This window comes from Xyrauchen texanus, chromosome 17 (assembly GCF_025860055.1).
Source record: "Xyrauchen texanus isolate HMW12.3.18 chromosome 17, RBS_HiC_50CHRs, whole genome shotgun sequence".
In the NCBI taxonomy this organism is placed as follows: Eukaryota; Metazoa; Chordata; class Actinopteri; order Cypriniformes; family Catostomidae; genus Xyrauchen; species Xyrauchen texanus.
The window spans coordinates 26058775-26071561 of NC_068292.1; the positions used below are offsets into that span (position 1 = coordinate 26058775).

The 12787-nt window shown below is 39.7% G+C and overlaps 1 protein-coding gene across 1 annotated transcript; it reads right to left on the reverse strand.

Moving 5' to 3' along the window:
• Nucleotides 1–1524: 1524 nt before the first annotated feature.
• On the reverse strand, nt 1525–7546 carry LOC127658330 (pyruvate dehydrogenase [acetyl-transferring]-phosphatase 1, mitochondrial-like). The gene is made up of 2 exons (XM_052147566.1): nt 7431–7546; nt 1525–5111 (listed from the first exon to the last, which is right to left on the reverse strand). Exon 2 carries the CDS (start codon nt 5082–5084, stop codon nt 3540–3542), a length of 1545 nt encoding a protein of 514 aa, XP_052003526.1. The 5' UTR covers nt 5085–5111; nt 7431–7546; the 3' UTR covers nt 1525–3539.
• Nucleotides 7547–12787: the final 5241 nt, after the last annotated feature.

The following is a 12787-nucleotide window of genomic DNA, read 5'->3' on the forward strand; positions in this document are numbered from 1 at the left end:
ATTTCCAGTGCAATGTAAAAGAAAGCCATCTCCCCTGAATACACATTTAAATGAGCTACATCAGGTTGGATGGGGAGCGTCGGTGCACAGCCATTTTCAGATCTCTCCAGAGACGTTCAATCGGACACTCACAGAGTTGTCCCATAGCCACTCCTTTGTTATCTTGGCTGTGTGCTTAGAGTCATTGTCCTGTTGGAAGATGAACCATCGCCCCAGTCTGAGGTCCAGAGCCCTCTGGAGCAGGTTTTCATCAAGGATGTCTCTGAACATTGCTGCATTCATCTTTCCCTCGATCCTGACTAGTCTTCCAGTTCCTGCCGCTGAAAAATATCCCCACAGCATGATGCTGCCATCACCATGATTCACTGTAGGTATGGTATTGGCCAGGTGATGAGGTTTCCTCCAGACGCTTGCCATTTAGGCCAAAAAGTTCAATCTTTGTTTCATCAGGCCAGAGAATTTTGTTTCTCACGTTCAGAGTCCTTCAGGTGCCTTTTGGCAAACTCCAGGCAGGCTGTCATGTGCCTTTTACTGAGGAATGGCTTCTGTCTGGCCACTCTACCACACAGGCCTGATTGGTGGAGTGCTGCAGAGATGGTTGTTCTTCTGGAAAGTTTCTCCACAGAGAAACGCTGGAGCTCTGTCAGAGTGACCATCGGGTTCTTGGTCACCTCCCTCACTAATGCCCTTCTCCCGCGATCACTCAGTTTGGCGGCCAGCTCTAGGAAGAGTCCTGACATGTACTGTTAACTCTGGGACCTTAGACAGGTGTGTGCCTTTCCAAATCATGTCCAATCAACTGAATTTACCACAGGTGGACTCCAATCAAGTTGTAGAAACATCTCAAGGATGATCAGTGGAAATAGGATGCATCGGAGCTCAATTTTGAGTGTCATGGTAAAGGCTGTGAATACTTATGTACATGTGATTTTTTTTTTTAATTATACATTTGCAAAGATTTCAAAGAAACTACTTTCACTTTGTTATTATGGGGTATTGTTTGTCGAATTTTTAGGAAAATAATGAATTTAATACATTTTGGAATAAGGCTGTAACATAACAAAATGTGGAAAAAGTGAAGCGCTGTGAATACTTTCTGGATGCACTGTAACTGTATCCAAGAACCACTGAGCTGAACTCTTGCTATTTAAAGTTTCAGAATTGCCATGTCATGGTATAGTCTTATGATAAACTGACCTACTTACAGTCTGCCAAAACAGAGAGTGTGATCTGACACCTGGTTAAGTTGTACCGTATTCTTTGACTCAACTGCTTTGGACAACCACACTTCATAATATCTAAATGCACATTCTTAGAATTAAACATAACTTCTGGCCACAGCTCACCTTGATCTGGTTTAACCAGGGATTGACCGGGCTGTTCAGCTTAGAATCTGAAAGCATACTTATAACAATTGTGTAAACTCTTCAGTTAGTGAAGACTTTCAATATATGAAAAGAATATTTCTAGATGATATTTGTTTAAAATATTTTTATTAAAACATTCTAAAATACAAAAGGAGTACTTACACAAGGCATGTTCAAGCAACAACAAATAGTAATATTGTTAAATACACTTGTGACTTGCAGCAAAGTTTCAAACCAAACAAGCTGTAGCATAAATTCATTTCAAGTTTTAAACAATTGCTTTACCAAGAAATAGCAGTCTCTATTAACACTTCTGCAAACTCGTGACCCCTACCTTTATTACATTATTACCTTAAAGGAATAGTTCACCCAAAAATGAAAAATCTCTCATCCTTTACTGATCCTCATCATTCCATCCCAGATGTGTATGACTTTATTTTTTTGTTACATACAATGCCAAAATGAATGTGTGCCAAAATTAAGATGCTCCAAAAATCATGTAAATCAGCATAAAAGTAATTCATATGATCCAAATGTCTTCAGAAGCAATATAATAGGTGTGGGTGAGAAACATAAATATAGAAGTCCTTTTTTACTATAAATTCTCCATGCTCAACGTTAACATTCTTCTTGTGTTTTTTTGTGATTCCCCAAATGATGAGTAAATGAAGAGAGAATATACATTTTTGGTGAATTATCCCTGTAAAAACACTTTTTATCTGATTGACGATCATTCTAAACATTTCATGTGATAATCAGCTGTGTGTTCTTTCTTGTGCAGGAGTACAGACTGAAGACTGGAAAGTACAAATCACATGCACCCACACACAATCGCTCACAGAAAGTTATGGTTTTAACCTTGCTTTATAACCCAACTCAAATAAAACTCCATGTTCTAAACTGTTTGCCCTGTGGATGGTAATAACTTCACAAAAGTCATAGCACATGAAAAAAATTTAACTGAAAAAACAAAAAAAAAAAAAAAAAAACTACCTGTCCTTACTCTTACAGACAAAAAGGAAATTTCAGCAATGGCCAGCAGCATAACAAATACACCATAATTGTCAGGGGGACTGAGATAAGAATTACATTGAAGTAACTGAAAATATTTTGCATACATCAAAATGACAATTAAGGAACAATCTTGAACTGTTTTCTTACTTTGCAAGCCCCAACCTCTGGTTCCAAATACATCTGTGACAAAACAGACCTCTGAATACTTTGTTATCAAGATCTTTACAGTAATGAGAAGGTTAGTGGGTTGAGCAAAAAAAAAAAAGGGTCATGTTTCCATGACCCTTGAACTACAAGACATGCTTAATGAAGAAAAGGTATCTACCAAAAGGCATGTTTTACAAGAAAGAGCACCTACTAAATAAAAGAGCACAACCAAAATACAAAAATAAAAGGGTGATTCTGAAAACCACACCAAAGACTAAAATAAAAAAAATAAAAATAAAGAGAGGAAAGAAAATGTAAAAAAAAAAAATTCATTAGAGCTTAAATAAAACATTAAATGCCACTTCATCATTAAACAGCCATATCTCAGTTACAGATCATAAAAGTGTAAAAGTACTCATTTGGAAATATTTTGCTTTGTATCTTAGTCATATCACATTCTATATCTCTCATCCTCTCACCATGTTTAAATTACCTTTGTATTAATTTACTGAATTTCATTCATTAATCCATTCAAAACAAATACATTAAAATAAAAGCCTACAAGGTTTTACATACAAGCAGATTTTGGCACATTCCAGTCATCCTGCCCATTAATAGTCTCTCCACAGTAGAAAGGGTGCTTAACTTATATTAGCACATTTGAACAGGTATGCAAGTTCCAGTCTTGATTAAGTGTTGTATTTTTACAATGATAAAAATAGTGTGTGGGTTCAGCACAACTTTTTCAGCTTGGATTCATTGCCACATATAACAAAAAAATGATCAACTGCTCACCTGCTGATATTTTAAGATGCCCCTTCAATGCAGCTGCCATGAATATGTGAAAATAAAAACAAACATAGAACTAAATCACAAATTAATACATTCCACTGGTATAAGACACAATTTGCTGTGCTGATATTTCCGACACAGCGATGAGATTGTGCACTAGAATTGATGATATACTGTATGTAACAGAAAGCATGTGAAACAAACAGCAGATGTCCAGTTCTACTGTCCACCAATGACATGTGGGTTAAACTGCACTATAATGATCGTGATATCATCTCTATACATGCGAGCTAATTCCTCTGGCAAGCTTAACATCTTTGACAACCTTTCATGATCCACCATCCCAAACTCATTATTCCCCACCGCGTGCCGAATCAGGTGTGTTGCTGCATTCTGATCCTCGAATGTAGAGGAGATGCGAGCCTTCCTCTCCTGCAACAATCCCTGCATCTGACCCAAGGTCACCTTAAAGCCACCAACGCTGACCGGCTGTTGCTGGTGCACTCCAGTGAGATGCTCACCAACAATTCTTACCACCTCCTGCCTGTGCAGAGTTTCCCACAGCCCATCCGAGCCCACAACAAGAAACCGGTCCTGTGGACGGAGACGATGTCGCGTTACCTCTGGTTCTGCTGTGAGGTAGGGTGGCGTGTGGTAGTTGGGTGGGATGAACTTGGCATGTTCATTCTCATGGAGCTGATCAGGACCGGACTCTAGAACACGACGCTGGAGCTCGATGCTCCACTTGAATTTTACATCTCCGAATGCGCGAAAGGGCATGAGTAACCCCAAAAGGCGATCCTGTTTAACCACAGTCTTGGCCTCGGAAAGCGGGTGCTCAGACCGCATGCGCTGCACCTCCGATTCGTTCTGTGCATTGTGATCATTGGTAAGTGTGAGTGCGGAAAAAGAGCCATCAGGTTCCTGTACGCCAAGCACTGCACGCCCATCTCCAGTGTTGGCGACATGCAGCTCGTTACCATCTATATGCGCAACACACGCAGTAGCGCCTGAGAATGCTACGCGAAGAACCCAGTAGTGCAAGAAAGCATTAGGGTCCCCAACTTGGGCTTCAAGTGATATGTCATTGTCCAACCTTTTAAAGGCACTCACAAGTGCTTCTGCAACATCAGGCTGCTCCCCGGGAACGCTCAGATCCAGCAGCTCCTGCCAATACGTGCGCAAGCTGGAGAAGTAGAGGCGTGAGGCTTCCTTGCTGAAGTAGTCGTTGGGATGCTTGTGCCACTGTAGAATAGGGTGAAGGGGTCGGCCGTTCTCCACTGCATTCTCCAGCTCCACCAACGTCTCATGTGGTAGCAATGAAATGGCGATGTAGTAGAAGAGCCGTTCGCTGAGTGCCTGCGCACAGGCGCAGCCTGCATGCCCATCAAACACGCCGTAAAGCATGCCACGGGTTTGCAAGCATGTTGCCACACTTCGCCGATCCTCAATTGGTGCATTTGCAGGTAGCTGGTTGCTGTCAAAGCCCATGACTGAACTGAGGTTTTTGCCATCAAACTCAGGAACTTTGAAATTGTACTCGTTAGCTTTTAAAATGCTATTAACCTGAGGTGGGGTCAGGTTGTAGGTGTGCCATGCTGCTGAGGCCCTGTATCCTCGAGACTGGTGCCATCTTTGAATAAAGTGATGTGACTGAGTTGGATGAGAAGACTGATAGCAGGTTTGGCATGTAATGGCTGGCACCAAGATTCGACCCCATTTCCTGCCACGGATGCCCCTGAACAGTTGGGAGGATGCAGCCATGATGATTGGACCTTACCCTCAAAAGACCTGCAGGAAACCATATTTCCATTACAGAAATTTATGAAATCTGATATACCACACTGTTGAACACTATTGGTGGTCTACAAACACTTGGAAAGTCACTTTCTTAAGTCTTCTCTTCACATAAAATTATAAAGATTATACAGCTGTGGCCAAAAGTATTGGCAGTGACATAAATTTGGTGTTTCGCAAAGTTTTCTGGTTCAGATGTTGTGGTGTTGATTCACATTGTTTCAAGATTATTGTGAGTGATCAGATGCACCTTAAATAATTGCAAAAAGCTTCATTGGCCAAAAAAATAAAATAAAATCCAAATTGCACAGTTTTTTGGCCCTGGCACAAAATTACCAGCTAACATAATTTCATTAATCACTATCATTCTGACTGGATTATAAGAGCAGACTGATTGCTATAAAAGGAGGGAAGAAGTGCTTCCATTCATTGTGTTCTTGTTAGCAATGATTACCTCTGAAGAAAGATGTGCAGCTATCATCGCTTTGTATCAAAATGGTGTCACATGCAAGTAAATTGCTGCAAAGAATATTGGACATGAAAGAACCATTTACCGGATCATCAAGAACTTCAAGGAGAGAGGTTCAACTGCAGTGAAGAAGGCTTCACGATGTCCCAGAGTGTCCAGCAAGCGCCAGGACCATCTCTTCCTGAGGAATCTGCTACGGAATCGGGTCACCACCAATGCAGAGCTTGCTCAATATTGGCAGCATGTTGGATAGTCCGGAGAAGTAATGGTGAATGCTAACATGGTCCTGTGTCGTGCCAACAGTGAAGCATCCTGAGACAATCAATGTGGGGGTTGCTTTTCATCCAAGGGAGTGGGTTCTTTCACAATTCTGCACAAAAACACTGCCATGAATAAAGAATGGTATCAAAACGTCCTGCAAGAGCAACTTCTCCCAAAGATCCAGGAGCAATTTGGTGATGATCCGTGCACACTGTGTCGTGCCAACAGTGAAGCATCCTGAGACAATCAATGTGGGGGTTGCTTTTCATCCAAGGGAGTGGGTTCTTTCACAATTCTGCACAAAAACACTGCCATGAATAAAGAATGGTATCAAAACGTCCTGCAAGAGCAACTTCTCCCAAAGATCCAGGAGCAATTTGGTGATGATCCGAGTCACAAGGCAAGAGTGACAATGAAGTGGCTCGGAAATCATTACATTTAAATTTTTTATCCGTGGCAGGCAACCCCCCCCAGATCTTAATCCCATAGAGCACCTGTGGTCAATCCTCAAAAGGCGAGTGGACAAGCAGAAGCCCACAAATTGTGGTCAACTCAGAGCACTAATAAAGCAAGAATGGTTCGCCATCAGCCAGGATTTGGCCCAGAAGCTGATATAAAGCATGCCAGAGCGAACTGCAGAGGTTATGAAGAACAAGGGTCAACACTGTAAATATTGACTCTTTGCATATATTGAATGTTTTTTCCAATAAAAGCCTTTAAAACTTATGAAATGTGTATCATTGTTTTCCAGCATAACATAGAAACATGTGAAAAAATAATCTACAAATACTGAAGCAGCAAACTTCAAAACACAAATGTCACTGCCAATACATTTAGATACGACTGTAGACACTTTAACAGAATTAGTAAAGGCTATAGTGACGGCATGGAAAACCATTTGCGTTTAGCAAGGGAAAGCAACCCAAGGATATTTATAGTGCCACTGCGCCACAACATTATTGGCATTGCAAGTTTGGACACACTGATCACCCTACTGGCCTTTATTACATAAAGTATTAGAATTTTCAGTTCAGTGATTCAGTTGCAAACAGAATACTCGCACAACACGTTTTAGATAACACATTAGTTGACTGGAAAATATTCTCAAGCTAGAAACAGTTTTTAAATAAAAGTACCTGGCTTTAGAGTCAGCATATGAGATCACGCGACCTTTATCTTTACAACATGAGATCGGACAGACGCATAGTATAATAGCACCAATCATGCAATAATGATGCTGGAACGGTTTCAATTTACAAATGTATCAATAAAACAACTACTGCAAATATTATTAAAGGGAAAATTAGCTCAGTGAAGTGATACGCCCCGTTCAAATAACCCGACATACTCGCTGCAAAGTTGCCATATTGTTTACGTTTGGGCTTGGTAACATAGGTGAAAAGATATCATCACAGAGAGGCGTCATGTGAAAAGCCATTTAGATACAACAAGGTCTGAACTGAAAAGCAATGGTTTACTGGGTGTTGGTTCAGTGGAACAAATACATGCTAATGCGCTTTAAAATACGCTGTTTCAGAGTCATTGTACGCTACCGTCGCCAAATGCAAGATTAACATGCTTACCTGAGACTCTTGATGGATTGAGGAGTTTGTGTCCGAGGTTTTGTCTGGTCAGGCTACATTAGTCCATATATACACGCATCCTACGAGCCTTCTTTGCCTCTACACTCACCGACCAGATGATTGGTTCTCTAACGTAGCTGCTGCGTCATCAGAGGGGTACTTAACTCCTGCTGTTCCGTATAGAACTCTGTTTCCCCGTAGCCCCGCCCTCGTCCAAACGGCGAAGGAAGCGCGCGTTCACTAAAAGCTCGTCCCCGAGATGCTGTGCTGTACCACTGAGACACTACAGAAAGCACTAAGGCTCAAAACTAACGTCTTTAAGGAGTTAAAAAACTCCATTTATTTTACCCCTCCATGGGGGCTGAGTGTGGGAACGGAGGAGCTGAACACGCAGCGCCGGACGAAGCATCAGCCTCTATGCGGGTTTAAGAATTAAGTGTGATTGTATGTAGGTTGGTGGAGTAAGGTAGATGAGAATACTGTAAGTAGAGTGTCAATGGTGTTATAGGTGACGGTAATGCACTTATATGTCAGCGATCCGCCGTAAAACAAGAAGATTTATCCACTGATCTCTATGTAACACACACACACACACATACCTATGTAGTGTTTCCATGTTTTATGGGGACTTTTCATAGACATAATGGTTTTTATACTGTTCAAACTTTATATTCTATCCCCTAAACCTAACCCTACCCCTAAACCTAACCCTCACAGAAAACTTTCTGCATTTTTACATTTTCAAAAAACATAATTTAGTATGATTTATAAGCTGTTTTCCTCATGGGGACCGACAAAATGTCCCCACAAGGTCAAAAATTTCGGGTTTTACTATCCTATGGGGACATTTGGTCCCCACAAAGTGATAAATACACGCTCACACACACACACCACTGACGTGCGGTCTGGGTAGGCAAACTAGGCACTGCCTACCCTGCCAAAATTCAAAAATAAAATGTTTAATATATAATAAACTTGTATTTGTATTTTTACTTTTTATTCTTGTGATTTATATATGCAATATGTGTGTTATTCCAGTTGTTTAGACGTTATGATGACAAATGTAGCAGTTACGCATAATCAACTAAAAACAAATGGTAGAATAAGCAGTGCTTTTACGGTCCATTCATTGCAGACAAGAGGAAAACCCATGTTGCGCATGCGCACTCCGATCATGTATTCTTTAACATGTACGGCAAAAAGCACAAATCTGCTGTGCCTTTTGACGTAAATATGTTATGCCCGTAATCATCTCCGTTACGTATCAGACATGGACCAATTAAAATCGAGATATTCCTGGACATTTGCGTAGCTAACGTCATTACACCACAGCTAGCGTACATGCCTAATCCCCGCCAAATTAAAAATCAAAATGACAGCACCGGCCGTAATCACGGAATTAAGAAATTTTTCCAAGCTCGATTTTAATTCCAAATATGAGCTATTTGCAAGAGGGAGGTCTACGCCAGCCTTAGATGGACTAGTACAGCAAAAGGGCCCAAAAAGTATCCGATCATTTCAAACTGATTGGTATGTAAGAAAAGATTGGCTATGTGGCTGTGCTAACAATCAGCGGCTGTACTGCTATCCCTGCCTGCTTTTTTTCAACCAGTCAGACTGTTTGGACTTCAGCGGGATATTGCCGATGATATGCCGCGCTTGTGCGTAACGTTCACTGTTTACGCGTGTGTGAGAGTGTGTGTGTGTGTGTGAGAGAGAGAGAGAGAGAGAGAGAGAGAGAGAGAGAGAGAGAGTACACACGATAAACATCCTGATTTGTACATTTCTTGATATGCCGCGCTTGTGCGTAACGTTCACTGTTATTACGTATTATTAGCTTAAACAATAAATCAGGTAATCTGGCTTTCATAACTCAGTGCCTAGCCTCTTTAAGACATCACCGCACGTCACTGACACACACACAGACAGACAGAGAGAGAGAGAGATAGATCAGAATGTTTTATTCTAGAAGAGAAAGGCAAAATTCTACAGAAACTATGATTGCTGCTTTTTTACGTCTTTATGAACACAACCATCTACTGTTATTTCTATCAATAAATAATATTATATTTGTGAGAGAGTTTTCATTTTTAATATTGAAGACTTTTGGAAGAAATGTGTGCTTGTTCACATAACTGTGATTTTATATGCTAAATATGCGACCGTTATCACAAGACACAATACTTGGACATATTGATAATATTTCTCTTTTTTCCCCTTTGTACAGCTTTTCTTCTTCTTCTTCTTCTTCTTCTTCTTCTTCTTCTTCTTCTTCTTCTTCTTCTTCAGAAAGGCAATTGCGTGGTTTGGCCACAAGAGAGCTCTATTGTCCACGTTAGCTCAACTGTTTAGAGTAAACCAAATCTGATGGTTTTCTGTCCCAACAAGCAAACTTTCACCACAATTTACTACATCATAGCAGGGGGAACACATCCTGCCAGCTGACAATATTACTGTCAGATACTGTTTCTCCTGTGTTCAATAAGAAAGAAGCTCATACATGTGTCAAATTCATAATGCTGTCTTGTTTCCCCACAACATGTAAGTCCTGTGATTTTTAGCCTACTATCCCTAAGTTTGTCCATGGGAGAACACATCCTGTCAGCTGAGAACGTTAATGTCAGATACTGTACTCTAACTAGTTGCAAATGTAATACGAAATAATAGTTGTACATACATTTACAGTAAGTTAGAACTTATTAAAGTTATATTGGCATAATATTCATGATGTTAAGCAAGTCTGGTTATCTCCCAAGGTTATTTTTCTCCATTGTCACAAGTTTTGTGTTCCTTGCCTCAGTCGCCTTCAGCTTGCTCACTGGGGTTATAAATACAATTGTTATTTAATTATTTATTTTTAAACACAATTCACAATTGTATTTTATCAAACTACACTATGATGACTCTAAGACAGGGGTTTTCAAATTGGGTGAAAGTGAGCCTCCCTCTAAGACATTATAGATAGGACAGTTTTATTTTCTGTTAATGCACGACCTTCAGTAAAGCTGCTTTGAAACTATCTGTGTTGTGAAAGGTGCTATACATATAAAAATTACTTGACTTGACTTGTGAGTTGAAAGGCTCAGATGAAGCTACTAAGTGAGCATTTTAATCTAAATTATTATCAGTCATGCATTCCTAAGGTCAGGAATTTACTCTTTTGTGCGAGGCTTAAAATACCATTTACAGATAACAAGAGTATTAAATGTACTTATTGTATGTACATTGTATCTGCTATTGATACAACAGTTTCCGTACTGGCAGCTTAATTCACCCTTGGGTATTTTACAGCAAATTATCTTCAGTTAAATTGGGGATATCATTCTTGTACCCTAAATAGTCCCACCAATTGGCAAGCACTGAAGCACTGGCATAAAAAACACTATCAATCCTCAAGCTAATATTGTTGAAGTAATCAACATTGATGTTTACATTATAATACAACTGTTCTAATGTTTTTGCACTACAGATATCCTGTGATGCCCGCAGAAGGTAGTTCCACCATGCTACCATGATGGTTTCAACTAAAGTGAACTTTATTGTATATTCTAAATGCACAACTAGTTTTTTAATGTTATTAATGTCTTTCATTAAATACTTGTGTGAACTTTCTTTCTTATTGAACAGAGGTGGAACAGTATCTGACAGTAACATGCTCAGCTGTCAAGATGTGTTCCCCCTTCTATGATGGACAAATTTAGGGATAGTGGGCTAAAATCACAGTACTTACCTGTTGTGAGGAAACATGTCAGCAGTATTAATTTGACACATTTATGAGCTTCCTTTCTTATTGAACAGAGGGGGAAAATTATCAGACACTAACATTCTCAGCTGTCAGGAAGCATTCCCCTGGCTATAATGGTCAAATTTAGCGTAGAAGGCTAAACATCACATGACTTACCTGTTGTGAGGAAACAAGTCAACTATGAATTTTTCAAATTATTTATCTACATTCTTTTTCTTTTTTCTTTTTTTTACATTTTCACAGTAAGTTGTGCTGAAATTGTACTTGTTGGGACAGAACACCATCAGACAGGCCCACCGTCAGGGGGGTCAAAGGGTACAGATGACCCCGGGCCCAAGGCCCAGAGTGGCCCATGCAAAGGTCTATAGTTGACCCTTAATGGGATCAAGTACAACAATTTATTTATTGATTTATATCACCGAAAATAGAATGCATATGTATTTACATGATAAATACATACCTTTTTATCATTAAAACACATTTCAACTTGTCATCGGATTCTGATGCCCATCCCCCCGCTGTTATTGTGAAAAAGGTTCGGTCGAAACAACTGGCCAATCAGATGTGTGGAACACACACGATGTGCATTGTGCAAAGCGGGGACTGACTAGAGAGAGTCAAAATTCCTCACCAAAGTCTGAAATCAGGGGCACAAAAAAGAAATCTGAGCAAACAGAGAGCAAAAGTGTATTTTAGATTTGTTTCCAGTGAGATATTGAGTTTATATAGTGACTTTGCTGTTGTAAACATTACTGTTGCTACTCTAGAAACAACATTCTTTTAAAAAATTATATTTTAATTTTAATGATTGAATAGTTGATAAAAAAAACAAACCGATAAGGAGTATTGATCATAGTAAAAGTATTGATAAATTCCTAACGATACCATCCCATCTTATATGGCAATTATATTGCAACCTGCTGGAATTACTAAAGCTTGTAATTAGCACATTTTTAGGCCTGAAGTCAGCAAGAAAATAATCAGACTCTTCCTATGATATCACCCTCTATCAGAAACTGAGGGAGAGACAAGCATCCCCACCATGCAGAGCAGGTCCACTGAACAGCATTCCTAAACAGTGAGTGAGTGAGTAACACAAGGATGGGTGGGTGTGGATGAGGGCAGTGCAGTGCGGTAGTTTTTTTTTTGTTTGTTGTTTTTTATTAAATAAAAAAATAATTATTAAGAGTAAGAAAACGCTCTTTAAAAGAATATTAGTTTTTCATATTCAGGTTGGCAATGAGCATGTACAAGCAGCGTACAAGTCTGTCACCACAAAAATTCTGTTTGTAAATGTTGTCCCCCTGTCTATACATCCTGATGGTCATCCCTGGTCTAAGACTGTTCACAAAGGCAGAAAAAAGTCTGATTTAATTGGATGCAGTCATTTAAATCTGTTTTGGTTTTTGTAGTCTGAACAGGACAAAACCACATTAAATCCTTGGTGGTTTGGAATCCGATTAAAATCTGATATTTCTTAATAATTCTTAGTCTGAACGGTCAAATCGGATCTCATGTGGGGGGGTTTCTCGTCATTTGCTGTGCATGATGGTTGTTATATGTCAGGTTTTGTGATGAAAAAACATACCGCACTCCTAACAGCATAATTAAT